Raw genomic sequence first — 27,976 nt, forward strand, 5'->3', positions numbered from 1 at the left:
ATATCGAACGTCCAACGTCAAGCCAACTTTATTGCATTAGAGCTGCTTAATCAGAAAGTAAAACAATGTCTAACAAATATGTTATTTATTTGTATTATTATTATCATTATTTTGAATTATTGTAGACCTGGCCGAGTGACTCTGGCCAATAGGAAATCACTCTCTGTGCCCCGCCCCGTTAAGTCAATTTCTCTCAGTAAATCTCTTCTAGCAATTTTTCTTCTGTAAAATGTAGAGCTAAAAACTTCACGGCCTCAAACCTTATTAGGAGATATATATTAAAATAACCGCATTGTATGTACTGCAGTCTGGCGACTTATAATAGGAATAAGACTGGTAAATGTATAATTAGAATAGAGCGTGAAAAGTTTGTCTCCGCGGCGTTTGCTAGACTTGTGCACCGATAAAGTGTAACTGAAGCCGTTGTGAGATTCATACATGGACCGGTGAGTAACTGTGACGTGCTGCAGTTACAAAGCATAAAGAAATGTTTTTTATTGTAAGGGACTATAATATGATAAATTGTAAGTGCAGTAGTACAGGTGTAACCGTTCTAAAAAAAAGTACAATGATAGTATCAGAAATACCATACATGATATTCGCCATATTTTATTATTTACCATATTCATGTACCATAATATTTACAAGGTACTTAACATATTAAAGAACCTAAATCAAGTTTGTACAAATTTTCCCACAAAAAAAATGCATTCTGTTTCTTTCTTTTCATAAAGGAAATGTGTGTTTAGAATAAAACAACTGCTCGTAATGGCTTCAGTGAGGCGAGTGTAGCACCCATAGACCTTCGGTGGGAGTTAACACTTAAAATGTGTATGAATGAATGTTCTTGCAGTTCTGTATCTGTGGAACATTATAAGGCAGGCATGCTGCTCAGTGGTGTCGGAGATGCGCTGGGTTACAGGAATCAGCTGTGGGAATACAATCAATCCGGTCCTGCCATACACCAGGTCTGACAAACTACAATTCATACAACAGCATCATCCAGCAAACTGTTTTCTGTTTAATGTGCTTTGCTTGTTTTTGAATCTTCAGCCTAGAAGAATACCAGTACTTTCAGATTTGTCATCAGATATTTGTTTGTCCATGCAAGTTTTTATATACAGGCATATGTATGCATATTCTTTTTAGAATTGATATATAGACTCACCTAAAGGATTATTAGAAACACCTGTTCAATTTCTCATTAATGCAATTATCTAATCAACCAATCACATGGCAGTTGCTTCAATGCATTTAGGGGTGTGGTCCTGGTCAAGACAATCTCCTGAACTCCAAACTGAATGTCAGAATGGGAAAGAAATGTGATTTAAGCAATTTTGAGCGTGGCATGGTTGTTGGTGCCAGACGGGCCAGTCTGAGTATTTCACAATCTGCTCAGTTACTGGGATTTTCACGCACAACCATTTCTAGGGTTTACAAAGAATGGTGTGAAAAGGGAAAAACATCCAGTATGCGGCAGTCCTGTGGGCTGAAAATGCCTTGTTGATGCTAGAGGTCAGAGGAGAATGGGCCGACTGATTCAAGCTGATAGAAGAGCAACTTTGCCTGAAATAACCACTCGTTACAACCGAGGTATGCAGCAAAGCATTTGTGAAGCCACAACACGCACAACCTTGAGGCGGATGGGCTACAACAGCAGAAGACCCCACCGGTACCGCTCATCTCCACTACAAATAGGAAAAAGAGGCTACAATTTGCAAGAGCTCACCAAAATTGGACAGTTGAAGACTGGAAAAATGTTGCCTGGTCTGATGAGTCTCGATTTCTGTTGAGACATTCAGATGGTAGAGTCAGAATTTGGCGTAAACAGAATGAGAACATGGATCCATCATGCCTTGTTACCACTGTGCAGGCTGGTGGTGGTGGTGTAATGGTGTGGGGGATGTTTTCTTGGCACACTTTAGGCCCCTTAGTGCCAATTGGGCATCGTTTAAATGCCACGGCCTACCTGAGCATTGTTTCTGACCATGTCCATCCCTTTATGGCCACCATGTACCCATCCTCTGATGGCTACTTCCAGCAGGATAATGCACCATGTCACAAAGCTCGAATCATTTCAAATTGGTTTCTTGAACATGACAATGAGTTCACTGTACTAAAATGGCCCCCACAGTCACCAGATCTCAACCCAACAGAGCATCTTTGGGATGTGGTGGAACAGGAGCTTCGTGCCCTGGATGTGCATCCCACAAATCTCCATCAACTGCAAGATGCTATCCTATCAATATGGGCCAACATTTCTAAAGAATGCTTTCAGCACCTTGTTGAATCAATGCCACGTAGAATTAAGGCAGTTCTGAAGGCAAAGGGGGGTCAAACACAGTATTAGTATGGTGTTCCTAATAATCCTTTAGGTGAGTGTATATGATTTATTTTGAGCTGCACAAATGTGAGCAAACAGAATATTAAACAGGAATATTACTTTGACACTGGTTGTTATCTGCAGTCAGTAATTTATTATAATCATACAGGAACTGCAAGAGCTCGGAGGGCTGAAAAGCATCCGTGCAGAGCTTCCTGACTGGCCAGTTAGCGATGACACAGTGCTTCACCTGGCAACTGCAGAGGCTCTAGTGACAGGTTGGTCCATCGGTCGATGTGTTTGGACTGAGTTTTCATGAACAGAATCATTATGTTGGGTCATTGTCTTGCAGGTAAAGAAGGTGAGGAGTTACTTCATGAGGTTGCCTTCCGTTATGTGGAGGGAATGAAAGACATGGACGGCAGGAAGCCAGGACCATCAAGTATTCTGGGTAAGTTTGTGGGTGATTTTTCAAGTAACATCTTTCCGGTCCCAGAGGATTTTACAGCATTGGATTTAATGGATAGTTTATAAAAGTTTTACATTTGTGTATTGCATCTGTCTCTGTACTCACCATTTTAAATTCATAAAACTGTTAAATGATAATAATAAAACCATTATTACAATTTTACTTTTCTATGAACTTCTGTCAAGTGTAATTTGTATTTTGTGTCCTCTAGTTAATAATGCTGTCATTACTGCCAATGTTTCAGTTTGGTTCTCATTAAAATGAGAAGTGTCAGTGCAGCAGAGTCATGGAGGGACAAATAATTCAAAATTAAATCCATAATAAATAAATAAAAAATATTAAATCACTTAATAAATAAATTAAGATCCTTTTGTGTTTTTTAGCACATGCATTTTCATTTTTTAGCACATGCATTTTCATTTTAGCATTATCTTTGGGTTGATTTTTCATTCAAACACGAGCTTGGTGTCTTAATTTCAGAGTTCCGTTATTGGCACGGTGCTCAAAGATTGTGGGCATCACCTTTTAAAATCGATTTCTTTGGACTTCATGTTTAGTGTTTAGGTCTCATGGAATTACGTTACTATAACAAAATTTTGGCAAAATTTGTTTGTGCCTCGTTCAACGTATTGTGGCAATTTCCTGGAAAAATGAACACTAGAGGCACTTAATCTTTGCTCTGTTGTGCACATTAGGGCCGCCACTCCCAGTAGCTTAGCACAAACCTGCAAGTGAGGTGAAAACCGCTGCTAACCCAGAAGAACATTAAGGCTTGTCTGAATTTTGCCAAGACACATTGATGTTCCTCTAACCTTTTTGGAAGAATTTTCTGTGGACCGATGAGTTGAAAGTGGAACTGTTTGGAAGACAGGGTACCTGTTACATCTGGCATATATCAAACACAGAATTTCACAAAAAGAGCATCATAACTACGGTCAAGCATGGTGGTGGCAGTGTGATTGTGTGGAGATTAGGGATGCACCGAAATTTCGGCCGCCGAAAATTTTCGGCCGAAAATGGCACTTTCGGTTTTCGGCCGAAAGAGAAAAAAGGCTGAAAATATATACCTCCTCGCCCCACCCCTCAGTGCTCTGATTTCACTCTGGATCGATCTAGCCCTTATCACGGCGCTACCAAACAAAGGCCGATCATGTCAGCGGTGTGGAAATTCTTCAAAGTTTCTGATAAGGACATTAAATTTGCGATCTGCAGTTTTTGTTCAGCAGAACTTTCAAGATATATATATATACAGAGTACAGCAATAGATTCTACAGGAAAGCGCCCCGATCCACAGCAGTGCCACAACTAGCGCAGCTACACCACTACTTGAGGCTTATCTAGCGGAACTTTACATTATTTGGATAATTGTTAATAAAATCTGTAAAATTTGATTTTTACAGAACTGAATGAAGAAGAATATTTAATAATGTTTTAATATATTTTTTGTCCAATATTGGTGTTACTTTCAATAAAAGTGTGATTTATTTTATTGGTTTGTAGTTTTTCAATTCAGATTCATTAAATTCATGAAATTAATGAAAAAGTATAATGTTAATACATTTATGTCACAAAAAAAAAAAAAAAAAAAAGTACGTTTCGGTTTCGGTTTTCGGCCAAGTGCATCCTGGATTTTCGGTTTCGGCCCAGAATTTTCATTTCGGTGCATCCCTAGTGGAGATGCTTTGCTGCTTCAGGGTCAGGGCGATTTGAAATAATTTAGGATAATTCTGCTCTGGGGGGGGGGCAACAAATAATCCTCTCAGCAGACTGAACTGTCCTTTGTAGTCTTCTGATGTCTGATTTCGTAGCTGAACCAAACCAGACAGTTAATGAAGTGCAGAGGACAGACTCAATGACTGCTGAGTAGAACTTAATCAGCTGTGCCTGTGAAAGGTTGAACTTCCTCAGCTGGGGAAGGAAGTACAACCTCTGCTGGGCCTTTTTCACAATGGAGTCAATGTGGGTCTCCCACTTCAGGTCCTGTGAGATGGTAGTGCCCAGGAACCTGAATGACTCCACTGCTGCCACAGTGCTGTATAGAATGGTGAGGGGGGTCAGTGTTGGGGTGTTTCTCCTAAAGTCCACAATCATCTCCACCGTTTTGAGTGTGTTCAGCTCAAGGTTGTTATGACAGCATCAGACAGTCAGCCGTTCAGCCTCCCTTCTGTATGCAGACTCATCGTCATCTCGGATGAGGCCGATGACCGTGGTGTCGTCTACAAACTTCAGGAGCTTGACGGAGGGGTCCTTGGCTATGCAGTCATTGGTGTAGAGGGAGAAGAGTAGTGGGGAGAGCACACATCCTGGGAGGCCACCAGTGCTGATTGAACAGGTTCTGGAAGTGAATTTCCCCTGTCTCACAAGCTGCTGCCTGTCTGTCAGAAAGCTGGTGATCCACTGACAGATAGACATGGGAACAGAGAGTTGGTGTAATTTGTTCTGGAGTATAGTTGGGATGATGTTGTTGCAAGCTGAACTGAAGTCCACTAAAAGGATCCTTTCATATGTTCCTGGTCTGTCCAGATGTTGCAGGATATGATGCAATCCCATGTTGACTGCATCATCCACAGACCTGTTTGCTCGATAAGGGGATCTAGAAAGGGTCCAGTGATGTTCCTCAGGTAGGCCAACACCAGTCTTTCAAATGAAGAGAGTCGACTGACAGTAGTCATTAAATCCTGTGATTTTTGGTTTCTTTGGGATGGGGATAATGATTGAGTGTTTGAAGCAGCATGGTACTTCACACTGCTCCAGTGATCTATTGAAGGACTGTGTAAAGATGGGGGCCATTTGGTTAGCACAGGATCGAAGACACGCTGGTGAGACGCTATCTAGGCCTGAAGCCATCCTCGTCTTTTGTTTCCGAAAAACCCGGCACACATCATCTTCACTGATTTTAAGTGCAGTTTGAGTAGCAGGAGGTGGGAGGATGCAGGAGGTGTTGGTGTTTGTGTGAAGTGAAGGTCCGAGCGGGTGTGGGATTGGTCCTTTCAAATCTGCAGTGGAACACATTCAGGCCATCAGCCAGTTGTTGGTCAACCACAGGTTTGGGTGTAGGAATCCTGTAATTTGTGTTGTTTCATGCCACTCCACACTGATGCAGGGTCGTTAGCTGAAAACACATTTTTCAACTTCTCAGAGTAACTACTTTTAGCCACTCTCATATCATTATTCAGTGTTCAAGCTGTCTTGAGTTTTCCTGTGTGGTTTATCATTATTGAATGTTATAAGTCCTAGTAGGCCTGCACATATTCTCACAAAAAGTGATATATGATATATATAAGTATCTGTGAGCTTGTCCAGGTCTGTGGCTGCAGCCTCAACACTCCAATCCGTGAAATCAAAGCAGGCTTGTAGTTTCCACTCTGCTTCATTGGTCCATCTCTGTACAGTCCTTACTACTGGCTTGGTTGATTTTATTTTCTGCCTGTAGTTTGGAAGAAGATGAACCAGAGAGTGATCAGACAGTCCCAAATTTGCTCTAGGGACAGAGGGATATGCATCCTTTATTGTTGTGTAGCAATGATCCAGTATATTCCTGTCTCTGGTGGGGCATGTAATGTGCTCTTTGTATTTGGGCAGTTCACGGGTGAGATATGCTTTGTTAAAATCCCCAAGAATAATAATAACTGAGTCCGGGTATTGTTGTTCTGTGATCTGATCAGCCAGCTGTTGCAGCGCTGTATTCACACACACATTTGGCATGATATACACACTCACCAGAATAAATGAAGAAAACTCCTGTGGTGAGTAGAAAGGCTTGCAGTTAATAAAGAGCGCTTTCAAATTAGGACAGCTTATCATCTTTAACGTTGTTACATCTGTACATTCATTAATGTAAAAGTATGTTCCACCACCTCTCGTTTTCCCCGTGTTAACTCCGCGATGTGATCCACTCTGAACAGCTGAAAGCCCGGCAGATGTAACGTGGTGTCCGGAATGGCTTCACTCATCCAGTTTTCTGTGAAGCACAAGGCAGCAGAACAGCCAGTCATCAGTCTGTGATTTGAAGCTCAAGCGCAACTGGATTATTCATTAAGACAATGATCCAAATCATAGGAGTAAGTCCATCTCTAAATGGCTCAAAAGAAGCAAAATTAAAGTTTTGGAGTGGCCAAGTCAAAGTCCTGACTTGAACCCGATTGAGATTCTGTGGCAGGACCTTAAACGGGCAGTTCATGCTCACAACAATTAATGGGAAAATAATATTATGTCTTTAAAAGAATGTTTATTTGTATAATGTATTAAATTATTTGAATTGAAAGACAAAGTATAAAAAGAAAAAGGTCCACATCTTCAGTAGTATATGCGAAACTACATTGACAGACTTTAAAACCTTCTCCTGAATCACCATCATAATTGCAAACTCGAAAGTTTCCATTGATTTGACAAGTCCAGTCACCCCTGTACATTCTTCAGATTTTTTGGATTGTGGAGCGATTTTTGGTCAGTGCCTTCAGGATGTCAGCATAACGAAATGTAGTGCGTGGAGAACATTGCGCCTGGAAGCCATAGCGTGCAACAAAGTCTTTTCAGTGTTGGCTTTGAAAGCTGATTTTCCAACATCTCCCACCTTTTGATGCTTTGGCTGAAGAAAACAAAGTCTCTGAACTACGTCATTGTACTCTTTGATCACTGTGTTCACCAAATTCAAATTATGCGCAGCACATTGGGCTCCATGTCATGGATCCGTCTCTGCACCCCCGGAATAAATGGCACTCATGGCACTAGCCCCAGTCATATCCTTGGCCTCTGCATTTTTTAAATGTCAGTCCCTTACTATGGATCAGCTCAAGGATTTTTTTGACATAATTTTGACGTTGACATCAACGCCGACTGGATTATCATTTGAAATGTATATTTTATAGATATTGCAAATGGTATTGTATCTGAAAATTTGACTCAATTGATCAACTTACCTGATATCCTGAGTAATGTCCATCTCAATCTTGGACACAATATGGCCATGCACCTTCATAGATGACAGTGCAATCAATTTATTCTGAATGGTTGGGCTTAAATAATTGACATGGCACGTTTATCTAGTAACTCTCGCAAAACTGGATCATACCGGGCCAACAACTAGTAGCATTTGTAGCAGCAGCAGCATGGACAGTGCTTCTGCTAAGGATAAGGTTTTGGAGTGATGGCTTCTGGAAGTGGGGCTGCCTAGATTTGATCAGAAATGATTTTTTCAAATAGTGATGGTGCTGTTTTTTCCAATAGTAATGCCCTGACTATACTTTGTGATCAGTTGAATGCCACTTTGGTGAATTAAAGTACCAATTTCAATAATCTGTACATTATTCCAAACTTTTGGCCGCCAGTGTGTGTATACATATACAGTTGTGCTCAAAAGTTTGCTTACCCTTGTGAATTGGTAATGTATGTACCATTTTTAAAGAAAACATGAGTAAGCAGGCAAAACACATTTATTTCTTATGGGATTCATATTCAACTGTAGGTTATAACAGAATGGCACAATCATAAAACAAAACAATTTAAAAAAATTAAATGACCCGTTTAAAAGTCTGCATACCCTTAGTTCTTAATACAGTGTATTGCCCTCTTTAGCATAAATTACAGTGTGCAGTCTTTGGTAATAGTTGTCTATGAGGCCCCAAATTCTTGCAGGTGGTATAGCTCCCAATTCGTCTGGGCAAAATGCCTCCAGGTCATGCCAAGTCTTTGGTCATCTTTCATGAACCGCACGTTCGAGATCTCCCCAGAGTGGCTAGATGATATTAAGGTCAGGAGACTGTGATGGCCACTCCAGAACATTCACCTTTTTCTGAAGGTAATCACTGGAGGGTCAACTTGGCCTTGTACTTGGGGTCATTGTCGTGCTGGAAAGTTCAAGAGTGTCCCATGCGCAGCTTTCGTGCAGAAGAATAAAAATTGTCTGCCAGTATTTTCTGATAACATGCTGCATTCATCTTGCCATTCATTTTCACAAGATTCCCCGTGCCTTTAGAGCTCAGGCATATAGTAACCGGCCTTTTTTGTGGTATTGGCACAGTAAAGGCTTCTTTCTGGCAACTCGACCCTGCAGCTAATTTTTGTTCAAGTATCGTCATATTGTGCTCCTTGAAACAACCACACTTATTTCTCCAGAGCAGCCTGTATTTCTCCTGAGGTTACCTGTGGGTTTTTCTTTGTATCCCGAAAAAATTCTTCTGGCAGTTGTGGCTGAAATCTTTCTTGGCCTACCTGACCTTGGCATCAAGAGATACCCAAATTTTCCACTTCTTAATAAGTGATTGAACTGTACTGACTGGCATTTTCAAGGCTTTGGATATCTTTTTAATATCCTTTTCCATCTTTATAAAGTTTTTTTTTTGACAGTTCTTTTGACAGTTCTTTTTTGCTCCCCATGGCTTAGTATCTAGCCTGATCAGTGCATCCACGTGAGAGCTAACAAACTCATTGACTATTTATACGTGGACATTAATTGCAATTTAAAAGGCCACAGGTGTGGGAAACTAAATTTTAATTGCCATTTAAACCTGTGTGTGTCACCTTTTGTGTCTCTAATAAGGCCAAACATTCAAGTGTATGTAAACTTTTGATCAGGGCCATTTGGGTGATTTCTATTATCATTATGATTTAAAAAGGAGCCAAATTACTATGTGATAATAAATGGCTTCATATGATCACTATCCTTAAATAAAAGAGCATGATCATTCATGTTTTAAAAATTAAAAAAGAAACGTCCCTTTTGTCAGGACACTGTATTTTAAAGATAATGTTGTAAAAATCCAAATAACTTTACAAATGTTTATTGTAAATAGTTTAAACAATGTTTTCCATGCTCTAACCGCTTACAGACGGTAGGTAATTAATACAGTAACAATTAAGGTCACAGTTATAAAATCTTAGGACACTAAAGAGACCTTTCTACTGACTCTGAAAAACACCAAAAGAAAGATGCTCAGGGTCCCTGCTCATCTGCGTGAATGTGCCTTATGCAAGCTTCATGATGGCATGAGGACTGCAGATGTGGCCAGTGCAATAAATTGTAATGTCGGTACTGTGAGACACCTAAGACAGCACTAAAGGGAGACGGGAAGGACAGTGATTGTCCTTGCAGTGGCAGTACATGTGTAACAACACCTGCGCAGGACCGGTACATCCGAATATCACACCTGCAGGACAGGTACAGGATGGTAACAACAAATGCCCGAGTTGCACCAGTAACACACAATTCCTTCATCAGTGCTCAGACTGTCCGCAATAGGCTGAGAGAGGCCGGACTGAGGGCTTGTCAAGGAAGGATGGCTTATCGTCAAAGGAATGAGTGTTCCACTGAGGCCTGTACTCTGGAGCAAGATCGATTTGGAGGTGGAGGGTCCGTTATGGTTCGTGGCAGTGTCACAGCATCATCGGACTGAGCTTGTTGTCACTTCAGGCAATCCCAACACGGTGCGTTACAGGGAAGACATCCTCCTCCCTCATGTGGTACCCTTCCTGCAGACTCTTACTTACATGACCCTCCAGTATGACAATGCCACCAGCCATACTGCTCGTTCTGTGCATGATTTCCTGCAAGACAGGAATGTCAGTGTTCTGCCATGGCCAGCAAATAGCCCGTATCTCAATCCCATTGAGCGTGTCTGGGATCTGTTGGATCGGAGGGTGAGGGCTTGGGCCATTCCCACAGAAATGTCTGGGAAATTGCAAGTGCCTTGGTGGAAGAGTGGGGTAATATCTCACAGAAAGAACTGGCAAATCTGGTGCAGTCCATGAGGAGGAGATTCACTGCTGTACTAAATGCAGCTGGTGGCCACACCAGATACTGACTGTTACTTTTGATTTTGACCACCCCTTTGTTTAGGGACACATAATTCCATTTCTGTTTGTCAAATTTCTGTGAAACTTGTTCATTTTATGTCTTAGTTGTTGAAACTTTTTATGTTCATACAAATATTTACACATGTTAAGTTTGCTGAAAAGCAGTTGAAGGTGAGAGGATGTCTCTATTTTTGCAGAGTGTGTGTGTGTGTGTGTGTGTGTGTGTATATACACACACACACACACACACACACTGTGCATTAATACATTTTTCAGACCCCTTCATTTTTTTCACATTTTATGTTGCAGCCTTATGCTAAAATGCGTTAAATCTTTTTTTTTTTTTCCACATCAATCTGCACTCCATACCCCATAAATAACAAAGCAAAAAATGTAGTTTTGATAACTTTGCATATTTATTAAAAAGAAAAAACTTAAATATCACATTGGCGTAAGTATTCAGACCCTTTACTTGGTTGAAGCAGTGATTGCAGCCTCAAGTTTTTTGGGTATGATGCTACATGCTTTGCACACCTGGATTTGGGGATTTTATGCCATTCTTCTCTGCAGATCCTCTCAAGCTCTGTCAGGTTAAATGGGGACCATCGGTGGACAGCCATTTTCAGGTCTCTCCAGAGATGTTTGTTTGGGTTCAAGTCTGGGCTCTGGCTGGGCCACTCAAGGACATTCACTGAGTTGTCTTGGCTGTGTGCTTAAGAGTCAATGTCCCGATAGAAGGTGAACCTTCGGCCTAGTCTGAGGTCCTGAGGGCTCTCGACCAGGTTTTCATTAAGGATATCTCTGTATTTTGCCATGTTCAGCTTTCCTTCAAACCCTGACCAGTCACTGCAGCGGAAAAACACCCCCACAGCCTGATGCTACCATCACCGTTGGGATGTTTTTGCATAGGTGGAGAGCGGTGCCTGCTTTCCTCTAGACATGATGCTTGGAATTAAGGTCAAACAGTTCAATCTTTGTTTCATTAGATTGAGAGTCCTTTTTAGGTGCTTTTTTGCAAATTCCAAGCGGGCTTCCATGTGTCTTGCACTGAGGAGAGTCTTCCGTCTGGCCCCTCTATCATAAAGCCCAGATCAGTGGAGTGCTGCGGTGATGGTTGTCCTTCTGCAAGTTTCTCCCTTTGGGTCCTTGGTCACCTCTCTTACCATGGCCCTTCTCCCCTGATTGCTCAGTTTGGCCAGTTATTCAGCTCTAGAAAGAGTCCTGGTTGTTCCAAACTTCCAAGAATTATGGATGCCACTGTGTTCTTGGGGATCTTCAATGAAGCCAACAATTTTTGTGTAGCTTTCCCCAGATCTGTACCTCGACACAGCTCTAGCAGCAGGCAGTTCCTTTGACCTCATGCCTTGGTTTTTGCTCTGATATGCATTTTCAGCTGTGAGACTTTTATATAGACAGGTGTAAGGTGGGGTGCCAAGGTGTTTGCATTCAAAGGACAAAACTCCCCAGGGAGGCAAACAGCAAATGCATGATCTCTGAAAAAATCAGCATAGAAACTCTCACAAAGATACCATCTCACACCCAACTGAGCAAAAATTACCTCATTGTTATCTTTCTACATCTGTTCTCTCTCCAAATTCTTATCATTCCATTTGGTTGTGGTCTGGGTATTTAAGGAAATCTAGCACATAAAACTTTCATCCATCCATCCATCCATCTTCAACCGTTTATCTGAAGTCGGGTCGCGGGGGCAGCTGCTCCAGCAGGGGGCCCCAAACTTCCCTATCCCGAGCCACATTAACCAACTCTGACTGGGGGACCCAGAGGCGTTCCCAGGCCAGTGTGGAGATGTAATCTCTCCACCTAGTCCTGGGTCTTCCCCGAGGCCTCCTCCCAGCTGGACGTGCCTGAAACACCTCCCTAGGGAGGCGGCCAAACCACCTCAACTGACTCCTTTCAACGCAAAGGAGCAGCGGCTCTACTCCGAGCACCTCACGGATGACTGAGCTCCTCACCCTATCTCTAAGGGAGAAGCCCGCCACCCGTCTGAGGAAGCCCATTTTGGCCGCTTGTACTCGCAACCTAGTTCTTTCGGTCATGACCCAACCTTCATGACCATAGGTGAGGTAGGAACAAAAATTGACCAGTAGATCGAGAGCTTTGCCTTTCGGCTCAGCTCTCTTTTCGTGACAACGGTGCGATAGAGCGAGTGCAATACCGCCCCCGCTGCCCCGATTCTCCAACCAACCTCCCGCTCCATTGTCCCCTCACTCGTGAACAAGACCCTGAGGTACTTGAACTCCACTTGGGGCAAAACCTCATTCCCTACCTGGAGTACGCACTCCATCGGTTTCCTGCTGAGAACCATGGCCTCAGATTTAGAGGTGCTAATCCTCATCCCAACTGCTTCACACTCGACTGCCAAGCGATCCAGTGAGAGCTGAAGGTCACGGACCGATGATGACATGAAGACAACATCATCTGCAAAAAGCAGCGATGAGATCCCCAGCCCACCGAACCGCACACCTTCCCCACCCCGACTACGCCTCGATAACCTGTCCATGAATATCACAAACAGGATTGGTGACAAAGCGCAGCCTTGGCGGAGACCAACCCCCACATGGAATGAACTCGACTTCGTGCCGAGGACCCGGACACAGCTCTCGCTTTGGACGTACAGGGATTGGATCGCCCTAAGAAGGGACCCCCCCCACCCCGTACTCCCGCAACACCTCCCACAGTCTCTCCCGGGGGACCCGGTCATACGCCTTCTCCAGATCCACAAAACACATGTAGATCGGATGGGCATACTCCCAGGCCCCCTCCAGGATCCTTGCGAGAGTAAAGATCTGGTCCGTCGTTCCATGGCCAGGACGAAAACCGCATTGTTCCTCTTCAATCCGAGGTTCAACAATCGGCCGAACCCTTGGAGTAAACCTTGGAGAAAACTTTACCAGGGAGGCTGAGAAGTGTGATACCCCTGTAGTTGGCACACACTCTCTGATCCCCCTTTTTGAAGAGGGCAACCACCACCCCTTTCTGCCACTCCTTAGGCACTGTCCCAGATTTCCACGCAATGTTGAAGAGGCGTGTCATCCATGACACCCCCTCCACATCCAAAGCTTTCAGCATTTCTGGTCGGATCTCATCAATCCCCGGGGCTTTGCCACTGCGGAGTTGTTTGACTACCTCAGTGACCTCCCCCAGGGAAATAGAATCTGATCCCCCATCATCCTCCGGCTCTGCCTCTACCACCAGGGTGTGTTGGGATTTAGGAGTTCTTCAAAGTGTTCCTTCCACCGCCCAATAACCTCCTCGGTTGAGGTCAACAGCATCCCATCTTTGCTGTATACAGCTTGAATGGTTCCCCGTTTCCCCCTCCTAAGGTGGCGGACGGTTTTCCAGAAGCACTTTGGTGCGGACCGAAAGTCCTTCTCCATGGCTTCTCCGAACTTTTCCCACACCCACTGCTTTGCCTCCCTCACGGCCGAGGCCGCAGCCCTTCGGGCCTGTCGGTACCTTGCAACTGCCTCCGGAGACCTCCGGGACAACAAATCCCGGAAGGCCTCTTTCTTCAGTCGGACGGCTTCCCTGACCACCAGTGTCCACCACGGTGTTCGAGGGTTACCACCCCTTGCGGCACCTAAAACCTTGAGGCCGCAGCTCTCCACCGCGGCTTCGGCAATGGAAGCTTTGAACATTGCCCACTCTGGTTCAATGTCCGCAACCTCCGCAGGGATGCCTGAAAAGCTCCGCCGGAGGTGTGAGTTGAAGATCTCGTGGACAGGGACCTCCTCCAAACATTCCCAGTTCACCCGCACTACTCGCTTGGGCTTCCCAGGTCTGTCCAGAGTCTTTTCCCACCCCCTGACCCAACTCACCACCAGATGGTGATCGGTTGACAGCTCTGCCCCTCTCTTTACCCGAGTGTCCAAAACATATGGCCTCAGATCCGACGACACGATTACAAAATCGATCATCGACCTTCGGCCTAGGGTGCTCTGGTACCACGTACACTTATGAGCGTCCTTATTTATGTTCGAACATGGTGTTTGTTATAGATAATCCATGACTAGCACAGAAGTCTAATAACAAACATCCACTTGAGTTCAGATCAGGGAGGCCGTTCCTCCCAATCACGCCTTTCCAGGTGTCCCTGTCATTTCCCACGTGTGCGTTGAAGTCACCCAGCATCACTATGGAGTCCCCTACTGGGGCCCTATTCAGGACTCCATTCAGGGTCTCCAAGAAGGCTGAATACTCTGAACTGCTGTTCGGTGCATATGCACAGACAACAGTCAGAGTTTTCCCCCCCACAACCCGTAGGCGCAGGAAGGCGACCCTCTCGTCCACCGGGGTAAACTCCAACGTAGTGGCGCTCAGCCGGGGACTCGTGAGTATCCCCACACCCGCCCGTCGCCTCACACCCTGGGAAATTTCAGAGAAGAATAGAGTCCATCCCCTATCCAGGAGTACGGATCCAGAGCCAAAACTGTGCGTCGATGTAAGCCCCACCAGATCCAACTGGTAACGCTCCACCTCCCTCACTAGTTCCGGCTCCTTCCCCCCCAGTGAGGTGACATTCCATGTCCCCAGAGCAAGCCTTTGCTGCCCGGTTCTGGTCCGTCGAGGCCCACGGCCTTCACTGCCGCCCATATGGCAGCGCACCCGACTCCTGCGGTTCCTCCAATGGGTGGTGGGCCCAAGGGATGTAGAGGGGGGTTCCGCGTCGCTTCTTCGGGCTGTGCCCGGCCGGGCTCCGTGACAAGCCTGGCCACCAGGCGCTCGCCGACGAGCCCTCCATCTGGGCCTGGCTCCAGACGGGGGCCCCGGGCTTCCTCCGGGCAGGATAACTCCTCCTTTTGCAGTTTTATCCATGAGTCATTGTGAACCATTCTTAGTCTGGCCCCTCACCTGAGACCACTTTGCCTTGGGAGACCCTACCAGACAACACAACCCTCAGGATCATAAGGGCACACAAACCTATCCACCACGATAAGGTGCTGGTTCCCGGAGAGGCAAAAACTTTCACATCATTTGAATTTTCTGTAGTCAGAAATCCCTGTAGTTTCAAATTACATACATTGTTGAAGTCCGGTATGCATCTGTGCATTAGATGTTTTGTATTGATTATTTCTGATTTGATTATGTAATTGGCTTGATACATATTTTCATGACTAATAAATTGTTAAACTTGATTCTATTCTGATTTATTCTGAAATTATTTGCTTTAGTTGGTTATGTTGTAGCATGAAGCACATCAACTGGGATCTTCAGCTTTCTGATTAACCACTTGACTTTAAGTGTAATAGAGTGTAAAAGCTAAAAGAAAGTACTATTTGTGACAATTTAATATTGATCGACTCACCCAGATAGCACTATGCATGACCCCGGTTTAATGCTGATATTATTCTAATCAAGTGTAATATGAAACTATTGAACTAAACAAAACTTGTATTTCAATAATGGTATGTTGGTCGGCCTTATCCAACTAGTATTAGTCATTTACCGCTGTCTAGAGATTATATTACATTAATTAAGCGTATATAGATCTATAGAAACTAAGCATATGAGACCCATTTAGAAATAGATTAGCTGTGGTAGTAATCATTCTTTATAGTATTAGTCGTTTACCTCTGGCTAAATATCAAACTGACAAGTGGGACAGTGCACATGGCTGACACGAGGCCCTAAGCGACAGAATTCCAAATGAACAAGTGAAATTTACAAGCATAGAATTTACAGAAATAATCAAGCATCCAAATCAAAATGTCAATTAATATAATTGGAGTTAAATTTAATTATTAATGGAGTCAGATTCAGGCTTATCTAAATCAAACAGTTATGACGCTACAGCCACAAACAGACAAAATAAACTAATGTGCAGGGACCTTTACCACTTCGCAAGGTGGCGTTTTTGCACAGGTGTTTGTGCCTTTCCAAATCATGTTCAATCAATTGTATTTGCCACAGGTGGACTCCAATCAAAGTGTAAAATCATCACATCTCAATCACCAGAGCAAAATTTTAAGTGTCACAGCAAAGGGTCTGAATACCTTTACATCAATGTAATACAACAGTATTTCTTTTTAATAAATTTGCAAAGTTATCAAAAATCTTGTGTGTGTGTTTATATATATATATATATATATATATATATATATATATATATTACACACACACACACGTGCTTGTATATATATTATATATATATATATACATGCATACACACACATATATACACACACACACACACACGTGTATATATATATGTATACACACACATATGTGTGTATATATATGTACATATACATATATACACACACACATATATATATATATATATATATATATATATATATATATATACACACACATATATGTGTGTGTGTGTGTATATATATATGTACACACACACACATACATACAGTATGTACACCCCTCACATTGTAAATATTTGTAAATTATATATTTTCATGTGACAACACTGAAGAAATGACACTTTGCCACAATGTAAATTAGTGAGTGTGCAGCTTGTATAACAGTGTAAATTTGCTGTCCCCTCAAAATAACTCAACACACAGCCATTAATGTCTAAACCGCTGGCAACAAAAGTGAGTACACCCCTGAGTGAAAATGTCCAAATTGGGCCCAAAGTGTCTATTTTGTGTGGCCACCATTATTTTCCAGCACTGCTTTAACCCTCCTGGGCATGGAGTTCACCAGAGCTTCACAGGTTGCCACTGGAGTCCTCTTCCACTCCTCCATGACGACATCACGGAGCTGGTGGATGTTAGAGACCTTGTGCTCCTCCACCTTCCGTTTGAGTATGCCCCACAGATGCTCAATTGGGTTTAGGTCTGGAGACATGCTTGGCCAGTCTATCACCTTCACAGTACATGTTGGCATTCATGGTTCCCTCAATGAACTGTAGCTCCCCAGTGCCAGCAGCACTCATGCAGCCCCAGACCATGACACTCCCACCACCATGCTTGACTGTAGGCAAGACACACTTGTCTTTGTACTCCTCACCTGGTTTCTGCCACACACGCTTGAGACAATCTGAACCAAATAAGTTTATGTTGGTCTCATCAGACCACAGGACATGGTTCAAGTTATCCATGTCCTTAGTCTGCTTGTCTTCAGCAAACTGTTTGAGGCCTTTCTTGTGCATCATCTTGAGAAGAGGCTTCCTTCTGGGACGACAGCCATGCAGACCAATTGGTCTGAGCACTGACAGGCTGACCCCCCACCCTTTCAACCTCTGCAGCAATGCTGGCAGCACTCATACATCTATTTCCCGAAGACAACCTCTGGATATGACGCTGAGCATGTGCACTCAACTTCTTTGGTCGACCATGGCGAGGCCTGTTCTGAGTGGAACCTGTCCTGTTAAACCGCTGTATGGTCTTGGCCACCGTGCTGCAGCTCAGTGTCAGGGTCTTGGCAATCTTCTTATAGTCTAGGCCATCTTTATGTAGAGCAACAATTCTTTTTTTCAGATCCTCAGAGAGTTCTTTGCCATGTTGAACTTCCAGTGACCAGTTTGAGGGAGTGTGAGAGCGATGACACCAAATTTAACACACCTGCTCCCCATTCACACCTGAGACCTTGTAACACTAACGAGTCACATGACATCGGCAAGGGAATATGGGTAATTGGGCCCAATTTGGACATTTTCACCTAGGGGTGTACTCACTTTTGTTGCCAGCGGTTTAGACATTAATGGCTGTGTGTTGAGTTATTTTGAGGGGACAGCAAATTGACACTGTTATACAAGCTGTACACTCACTACTTTACATTGTAGCAAAGTGTCATTTCTTCAGTGTTGTCACATGAAAAGATCAAGAGAATCAAATATTTACAAAAATGTGAGGGGTGTACTCACTTTTGTGAGATACTGTGTTTGTGTCTGTATATATATGTATGTATATGTACATGTGTGTACATATATATTTCTGAAGCACCATTCAAGAATTCAAGGATGCTTCAGAAAATATGAGAATGCAAAACGTTAACAAATAGAATCACAAATAATAATAATTATAAGAAAAATTGAATAGAGCACTAAAAGAAAAATCAGAGATCAGAATCATTAGAAGTTGGAGGAAGTTTAATTTTTAATACTTCATGTTGTCAGAATGAAAAATTATGCTTTGTTTAGTCTTGTGATGCATGGTTAATTGATATCATTTATCCATGCTTTAAAGGGATTTCGCAGTTGCGTCCAGACACTGAAGGGGGTTACAGGGTCCCCTACAATCCAGAGGGCACAGGGTGTGGGGCAGCTATGAGGTCAATGTGCATCGGACTTAGGTGAGGGTCAAACATGCTTGTCATCAAATTTATTTTGTTAAAGGGATGGCTCACAATGGTTTACTAGTCATCCAGCAACTGCTTTATTAGTGTGCCGTGCTTTCGCTGTAGGACAGTTTGCATGGTAAAACCCTCTTGGAGAATTTACTCATTGTTTTTTGAGTGCCTCATGCCATGAGCGTTAGGATCTACAGCATGTGAAGTTAAAAATGATTTTGTGTTTCAACACAACATTCTGTACCATTCTATTGCACGTCATCTGTTTTTGAATGCAACAATGCATCTTATTTGAAGGCACCATGACAAATTTGCAAACCAGCTTAATTACACAGGACTTCCATAACTGATTTTGAAAAGATGTAGTTCTGCACATTTGCTCCACAGATATCCTCATCCCGAGCAGCTGTCCTCACTGGTTGCAGTCGCTGTGGAGACTGGACGAATGACTCATCCTCATCCAACCGGATTTCTCGGAGCTGTGGCTTCAGCCTTGTTCACCGCCTATGCGGTCCAGCACAGACCAATCACAAGCTGGGGTTTGGGTTTGTTGGAGGAAGCTTGTCCTGTAGCAAAGAAGTTTGTGCAGTCTGCAGGATATGCCATTACAGAGACCGAGAGAGACTGGGGCTACTTTACTGACAAATGGAAATGGTGAGAATGCAACTGCAGGTTTCTGGAAGTAAAAACATCTTATGCATTTTCCCTATAGACAAATTGATTTTAATAACCAGTTGCCAACTTATAACATCAGAGACGAGCTCGAGTCATGTAATGTGCACTGGGCTTAAATCACAGCTAAAGAGCTAAGTGGCGACTGCCCACTCCATGAATCTTGTGAATGGTGTAATTAAGTCTCCCTACACTCTCAAACATCTGATGTATTCAGACTTTTGCTCAATAAACTTCATAGATTGCAAGTATTAACACAATCTTATTTACTCACCTTCATGTTGTTCTACGTACATATGCAGAACAAAAAAGGAAATGTTTAAATTAATTTCTTTCTTGTGCGGAACACAAAAACATGGATTTTAAAGAATGCTGGGATCACTAATTTCCATAAAGTAGCAGTTAATAGTGACTAGGACAGCACGATTTGGAAAAAAAATGTAATTATAAAAAAATACTGCGATTCTTTTGAAAAATCTGAATTGCAATATGATAAACATATAATAAAAAAAAATGGTAAGCGATTCCTCTTCACCAAAATTGAATGTTTTACCCTTGCTCTACTGCCAACAGGAAGAGTGCTCTCTAGCCGTCAAGTCTAGCCAAAAATAAAGTGTTTTTGAGTTCATTTCAATGGTCTGTAACAGCTCACCAGGGAAAACTTTAAGGAAAACACTTTACTGCTATTGGTCCACGTCACCGGTTGGTGTGATCTGAAGCTCCACATACTTTGAGGCTGACAGCTAATTGCTGTTCAGTCAGTTAAGATCAGTCAACATGAACACACCGTTATGTAGAGAACAGAGATTTTCCAAGACCATGTCAAGCTATTTTTTTCTCTTTGTCTACAAGAGGAATCAAATCTACTCCTATACTCTTTAAGTGTCCATTCACTCTATTATTGGATGTGCAGCTTCACTCGTGCAGTCTGCAGCTGAAAGCCATTCACATCTGCCCAAAGTAACATATGCACATCATCATTCTTTTGTCTGTATCCTACCCATTAACCCTCTTTTACAGTAGTATCAGTGTCATCATAAATTACAATAACAGAGTAATCGGCACATATTATGGACACATATAATATGTTAGCACATTAGAACCATAAATGCAAAAGTTAAATGTGACAAATTATGCATTTTCTATTCTATTTCATATATTTTAATAAGTATCCAAGTTTTTTGAGCTTTTAAATGTGTAAATCATTATGCCACGGGGCCACTGATCATTACTGATCGAAACACACTGTGGCTTATTGAGGCTAATGTTAAAGTTTTATCACTAGACTACAACAATTGTGCATGTTTTTTAAAAAAATTTTTTATAGCAATCCTGTTAATATTATAACAGTAAGGCACTAGCTACAAATGTAATATCCACACGATCACAAACACTGAATGGAAACGTACAATTGCGTTGCATTCTAACTTGAAATTAATATTGAAATCATCATTGTGCCACATTGCCATTATAAATTACAGGACTTAGTATTATCTGATTCCAACTGTATATTAGTTGTTACTACGAGATGCAAACTTTACAGTGTAACTAGAGGAGTTCTAGCGAACGCTTCGGCCACTTGCACATTATCTGCAAAGGGCAACAACATTTCACTTTCTTTGTCATCTTAGTTGTATCTTATAGTGATGTCTCTCAGTTTCCAAAAGCAGAACTGTCACAACCTGCCTTTATCTCGCTGAATTGAACGCAATGATTGTCCCATGGATGAGCGGACATATTGTCCTCGGCAGTTTCACTGCCACTGTTCTCCCACATGATTTACACAAATGGAAACCATCTCCAACCAAAAATCCCTCTTCATTTTTATGGAAACCAAAATACTTCCACACTTACTACTTAAAGTGGAGTAAGTCATTTTTATCAAATACACTTTTTGTCAAATTCCACAGTCCGTTCTGTGTGTGTGCTGAAAATCCAGTGTTTGTACACAGCCCTGGCTCTGTAAGTGGAAAAATAAAAAAAGTGGATTGGACCGATCCACACAACACAGTGTTGTCATTTTGATTAGTTGATCGGATAAAAACTACTGTGCGATCAGAAAATCTAAACGATTTGCCCAAAAGGTTATCTGGAATTATTTTGAGTATTTTGAAGTGCCCACGATAACAATATCATGCATGTTAATTACCGTGATATATGATCACATGCATAATCAGAACCAGGCATTTCAATTATTTCATTACAATATAGCACATCGTCATCCGGTGACGGATTGTTTTTGAAGGACTCTTTAAGAGCGTGAAATTTATTTATATTTTTCCATATACATTCCCATTGACGAGTGATCAGTCACGTGACACCCGATCTCAGAACTGAGTGCCCATGGGCAAATATGGCAGCCTCCATTTCCCTAGCTTTCTAGAAACCTTGTGCTAGCTTAGCAACTGTCATAGAGATGAATGGGGATGCTAACAGATAGCTCTCTCCAGGTATTTTATAGCTCCATTTTACTTGACATAGTCTACTCTATACAGTACTAATCTTATCATTTCTGTCCTGAACATTTTGTTTTTAGTCACGGATACAAAGTGATCGTAAATATTCTGAAGACAAGGAGTCAGGCTTCCCACTCTTTTCAACCAATGCATTTCCATGACTTGAAAGCTAATTTCCATGCCCAAACATTTAGCCTTTAATTCTGAAAATGGCACTGAAATCACAATAGCAGATTTGCAAAAACCAAAACCACACCATTGTTTCAGAAGTTAAACTGAAAACATTTCTTAAATTAATAATGAAAAATAACTACAACTTGTAGGAAGTTCCCAGTGGATGGACTAACTTACAACAGGTAAGATTTTCCAGCATGTGCAATTAAACAGATGCAGTATATATAATATACTATATTAAAAAAGGACACCAAAGTTAATCTAAATGACATTTGCTCATTTTAAAAAATAATAATCTAATCGTTAAAAAGCACAGGTGTAGTGGCTAAAGCACAGGGCTGTTAATCAGAAGGTCGCTGGTTCGAACCCCATGGCCACCACCATTGTGCCCTTGAGCAAGACACTTAACTCCAGGTTGCTCCGGGGGGATTGTCCCTGTAATAATTGCACTGTAAGTCGCTTTGGATAAAAGCGTCTGCCAAATGCATAAATGTAAATGTTATATGGAACAACAATTCTATGGTTAGAAATATAGAAATATCTTCCAAATAAAGAGAGAACAGTCTAACCCTAATTCAACACAAACCTCCCTGGACATGCTCCTCCATGAGACCTGTTTACCTGGAAGCCATTAGAATGTGCTACTGTCATTTAAGGTGAATTTTGTTTATAATATTTGAAAACTGCCTCTCTATAATTGCAGATACTGGCAAAATATCACCTGTAGTAAGTCAGTCTATCAACAAAGAACCTGTGACATCCTCTGGAATGTGAAATTATAAAATTTATAATCCTAAAATTATAGAATAATATCCCAGTAATTATACTCCTATAATTGGACTTTAATAATCTCAACTGTAGTACATTTGTGTATCCACTGGGCACTTCCTACAACTTTGAATTGTGAAAATACTGCTTTTTTTATTAATTTATTTTTATGTTAACTTGCACATCAACAGCATAGTGGGTGGAATGTTCATACGGTCCCTTGAGTATGCTAGGCATTGAAAGTGCATCAGTGCATGTTCAGTCATAATTCTGCAGCCACACCAAGTGTTGACTGTTCTGCGTACAATGTTTTATGGCCCTTTAGTACAGTTATATACCCTTTCGGCCAAGAAAAGGTATATCCAATGAATATAGAGCCTAAATCTAACTTTACCCCATTTCATATATGTCATTTTTTAGCCCTTTACATCAACATAAGTCATGGGACAACTTTTGTATAGGGAACGAGATCATTTTCTTGTGGCCACGAGATAAGGATGTCATTCGCTCAACATAATATCTAGTGAACACAACATATCACGTTCCCACAGCTATTATGATGTGGCAATGACAAAACTAAGTGAGCCTAATCTGTCCCTTCCCAGGCAACGTAAGATCCCAATCCTTTGCTATCCATTTTTCATACCTGGCCATGCTGAGCAAGGCATTGTGAAAGGTGCACTTCCTGGCATGCTAAACTCCCCGATTGAATATTTTAAGGACTGAGCATAATACATTTATAAAAATGTATACATTTCTAAAAAAGTATAAAAAACTATAAAAATTCCATGACTTTTCCAGGCATAGAAATCACAATTTAAAAATTCCTTGATATTTCCAGGTTTTTCATGACCAAGGGAACCCTGTGGAGTATGTTGGGCAAGTTGCATGGACCGCTTTTATGACACTTTTGGGTGCTTTAAGCTTGAAAGTGATTCACTGTCAACTGCAACTGTATGGAAATTAGCGATCGCACCATTCTTTAAAACTTCTAATTTTGTGTTCCGCAGAAGAAAGCCATATGGATTTGAACGACATGAGGGTAAGTAAATACACAATTTGACCATGAAACATTCACAGGATTGGGTGAGATATTTCCTCTCTTCATTCTTTAGGTATCTGGATCTCAGGGCATTGTCTTCTGGTGCTGGTCCAGTTGTGTGGCCTGAGCCATATGGACCGGCTGAACGAGACGAGGCCTACAAGAGCTTCAGCCTGTCAGGGTGGGCGGGTCGCAGCGGTCACGATGCTCCAATGATAGCTCTGGATGCTCTGTTGGGGGCGGGATCAGACTGGGAGGAGCTTATGAGTCGAGCAGGATTTCACGGAGGTCAGATAGCAGTCCATTAACTTTGTGTTTGACTTCATGCTGCGTAGAACAATCACCACCTGACTCAATGCATGCTGGTTAGAAATGTTGTCATAAATTCGTAGCTGGTGCGTCATAATGACGTATGCCATCAAAGTCAGTACTAGCGAGGCATGACCAGCTCTGTGGGTTAGCCCCTGCAGTTACCCCAAATCAGCTGCACAAGCTCTGATGACGGATTCGTAAATGGCTAAACACAAATGTGTTTTCCTGTAGTCTAAAATCATATGTCTGTCTGTCTAATATATATATATATATTAGGGCTGTCAATCGCTAAAAAAATTTTATCGAATTAATTACATGGTATCCGGATTAATTAATCGCATATACAAATATTTGCTGAGAAAGCCCCTCATATAACAATAATTCAATATATAATGATGAAATAATTATACAGTTATCTTTAAATTTTATATATATATATATATATATATATATATATATATATATATATATATATATATATATATATATATATATAAATAAAATAAAAATATTCAGATAATTAAAATGCATTACATTCTTGTAGCAGAAGAGTTAATCATTGATAAGACAAGACAAAAAGCAGCTTTAGAATACAATGTATTTTTTACTACCATATTATTGATCATAAGTCAATCATTGGCATACAGTTCACAGCAATCCATTTCACAAGTGAATTTGTCAATCAGAGATTTATTGTGAGGGTTTGTTTAAGAACCGTCAATCTACACCTGCGTTAGACATTTTTTTTTATTTTTTTAGAAACAAGCCAGGCTATTGCTCTGTTGTAGGTCAGCAGAACTGATTTTGCAGACAAGTGGGAGAGATAACGTACTATTATTGTACTAGGTGAATAAATATTGATTTTATATTAGATGTATTTTTGCGGAGCATGTTAATGACGGCGCTGTGAACGTCACTCAGTTTAGCATAAGGTCTACGATACAAACTCATTTTAACAGCTAAGACCTACTCAATGTAAATATAATGAAGTGAAAATAATAATCTAATCGTTAAAAAGCACATTTCCAAATAAGCACATCAATTCCATTATTAAAGACTAGAACGATTAAATGCGTTCTTACCAGATTTAGTGCATCTTGAATTTAACCTTCGAGTAGGGCCTTCTCATTCATTATGACTGTAGAACTCCTGGCAGGTGTAGGTGTTCACTTTCACCAGGAGTTCACTTTTGATGAGGTCCACAGATGCTCAGTTCCTTGTCTCTGTCCACGCAGCGGTCATCAGTGAAAACACCCTCTCCACAAAAGCGTTGGTGACAGGAATGCTCAAAGCCAAAGATATCAGAGCTGTCATGTTTGGGGCACTGAACTGCTTCAGCAGAGCTGTCCGTGAAACTTCGGTGGCATACCCTGCACTCTCCTTTTTTAGGGTCACCTGTAACTGGTTTTAATCATGTATATATTGTCTCCAATTCTTTATTAAATGAACAAAGACACTTTTTCTTCTCGGGTGCTTTGGATAGACCCATTTTTCTGTTGCAGTTTTTTTTCCAGTGTTTTCCCGCTCTGGCAAGAAAAAAAGGCTGCGCTGCGCATGTTCAGTGTTTTCTTATTATCTCTTGAGATCCCTTAGTTCGCATTTGAACCCTTAGTAACGCGTATATATTATACTAAATATATATATATATATTAGGGCTGTCGAGTTAACGCATTAATAACGCGCTAGAAATAATTAACGCATTAAATCGCAGTACCACCTTTTTACTCCAGAGGGCAGCTCCCGAGAAGAAAAAGTGTCTTTGTTCGTTTAATAAAGAATTGGAGACAATATATACATTGTTAAAACCATTTACAGGTGACCCTAAAAAAGGAGAGTGCAGGGTATGCCACCAAAGTTTCACGGACAGCTCTGCTGAAGCAGTTCAGTGCCCCAAACATGACAGCTCTGATATCGATATCTATCTATCTATCTATCTATCTATCTATCTATATATATATATTATAAAAAAATTATACTGACTACTTATTTGCATTTATTGGCATTCTCTGACTTTTTTTCCTTGTAAACACAGCCACTGTATCGAGCAGCATGTAACTTTTTCAAGTGACTAGTGTTTCTGGTGATTAAAATAGTAAATTGAGTCACTGTCTTTGTTCCATGTAAACATGCCTCCTTTATGTAAATTAGGCTCATTATACAGGAGTTTCATTAAAAAAAATTTCCCAACACAACTTACACCTTTAAATAGATGTTTGTGTACATTTTCTATTAATCATGGCCGTAGTAATTTATCAAATAATGGATTTTGGTTGATGTAATGAACATCATGTAGTATCAGACTGCTGAGGGCAGTAGGCCCTAAATATATTGAGAATTGTATTTCTAATATTTTTGGATATTATTTGTAAATGATGACCGAAAGAGCTATTTCTTTAATAATATTAAAAGGAAGCTTCATTATTCTCTCTCTACAGGAGACAGTGACAGCACTGCAGTGATTGCCTGCTGCTGTTGGGGTCTGCTGTACGGGACAGAAGGTGTGCCCCAGTGTAACTATAGTAACCTGGAGTACAGGGACCGACTGGAGGGTACGGCACAACAGCTGTATGCGCTCTCACACTAATGAAGAGGCAAAACCCACACAGGAAAACAGCCTGATATAAGAACTAAAGAATAAACATGTAGAAAAAGTTGAACAGTTATGAATTTAATCAACCACTGAAATTTGTAGTTTTAATAACTTATTCAGTAAATTGAGCTATGTTAGAGCTCAGAAGAGCTTAACTCATTAATTGGCAAACTTGCATGCTTTTACATCTTTAAAGGAACAGTTCACTCAAAAATGAGACTCCACTCATAATTAAATCCATGTGTTCAAACATATGATAGGTGTGGGTGAGAAACAGATCAATATTTAAGTAAATGCTACTCCTTGCCTAGTCGGGGTGATATACACAAAGAATATGAATCAGAAAGTGAAGGAAAAAAGTGCTTAAATATTGATCTGTTTCTCACCCACACCTATTAAATCACTTCTGAAGTCATGGATTAAACCACTGGAGCCTTATGGATTAATTTTATGTTGGTTTTGGTACCCATTCTCTTGCATTGTATGGACTAAAAGAGCTGAAATATTCTTCAAAAAATCTTTGTGTTCTGCTGAAGTCAAACACATCTGGGATGGCATGAGGGTGAGTAAATGATGAAAGAATGTATTATTTGGTGAACTGTCCCTTTAAGGTTTTTTCACACTGACAGCGATTGATCGGCTTGAGTGTAAAAGTACCAGGTAGTTAATGCAGTGTGTTGTCAGCATATATATATATATATATATATATATATATATATATATATATATGCTGTATATATTTGCATACAGTTGAAATCAACTTCATGGTATTGCCAAAGGTTGCTGATGCTCATTTCGCCTGAACTCTAATTGAAAATCACTAAGTGTGAATGTTATTACCGAAGTTGAGAAATTAATCAATTTTATAGACTAATTTGCACTGTAATGAAGTATCTATATCAGCATCCAAAAATATTAAAGATGCACTTGTATGATTGCTGAATTTTGTGCTTTAAAATCTCATAAAAGAAATGTTTAATCAGAAATAAAGACAAGGCCACAATTATTTAAAGTTTAAAACTTTATTTTTTGGGGTTATTATTTATTTTTTTTCTGTTTTATTTTTTCCTCGGGGTAAGGGAGGGTAAGGTAATGCAATATGGGTATG

At 41.2% G+C, this 27,976-nt stretch overlaps 1 protein-coding gene across 1 annotated transcript; it reads left to right on the forward strand.

Moving 5' to 3' along the window:
* Window positions 1–178: 178 nt before the first annotated feature.
* Window positions 179–27,869, forward strand: adprh (ADP-ribosylarginine hydrolase). The gene is made up of 8 exons (XM_052112629.1): window positions 179–446; window positions 854–968; window positions 2,493–2,601; window positions 2,676–2,774; window positions 18,752–18,857; window positions 19,242–19,508; window positions 24,040–24,254; window positions 26,714–27,869. The coding sequence occupies exons 1-8, from the start codon at window positions 439–441 to the stop codon at window positions 26,860–26,862; spliced, it is 1,068 nt and encodes a 355-aa protein (XP_051968589.1). The 5' UTR covers window positions 179–438; the 3' UTR covers window positions 26,863–27,869.
* The last annotated feature ends 107 nt before the right edge of the window (window positions 27,870–27,976 follow it).

Source organism: Xyrauchen texanus, chromosome 40 (genome assembly GCF_025860055.1).
Source record: "Xyrauchen texanus isolate HMW12.3.18 chromosome 40, RBS_HiC_50CHRs, whole genome shotgun sequence".
NCBI classification, from domain to species: domain Eukaryota; kingdom Metazoa; phylum Chordata; class Actinopteri; order Cypriniformes; family Catostomidae; genus Xyrauchen; species Xyrauchen texanus.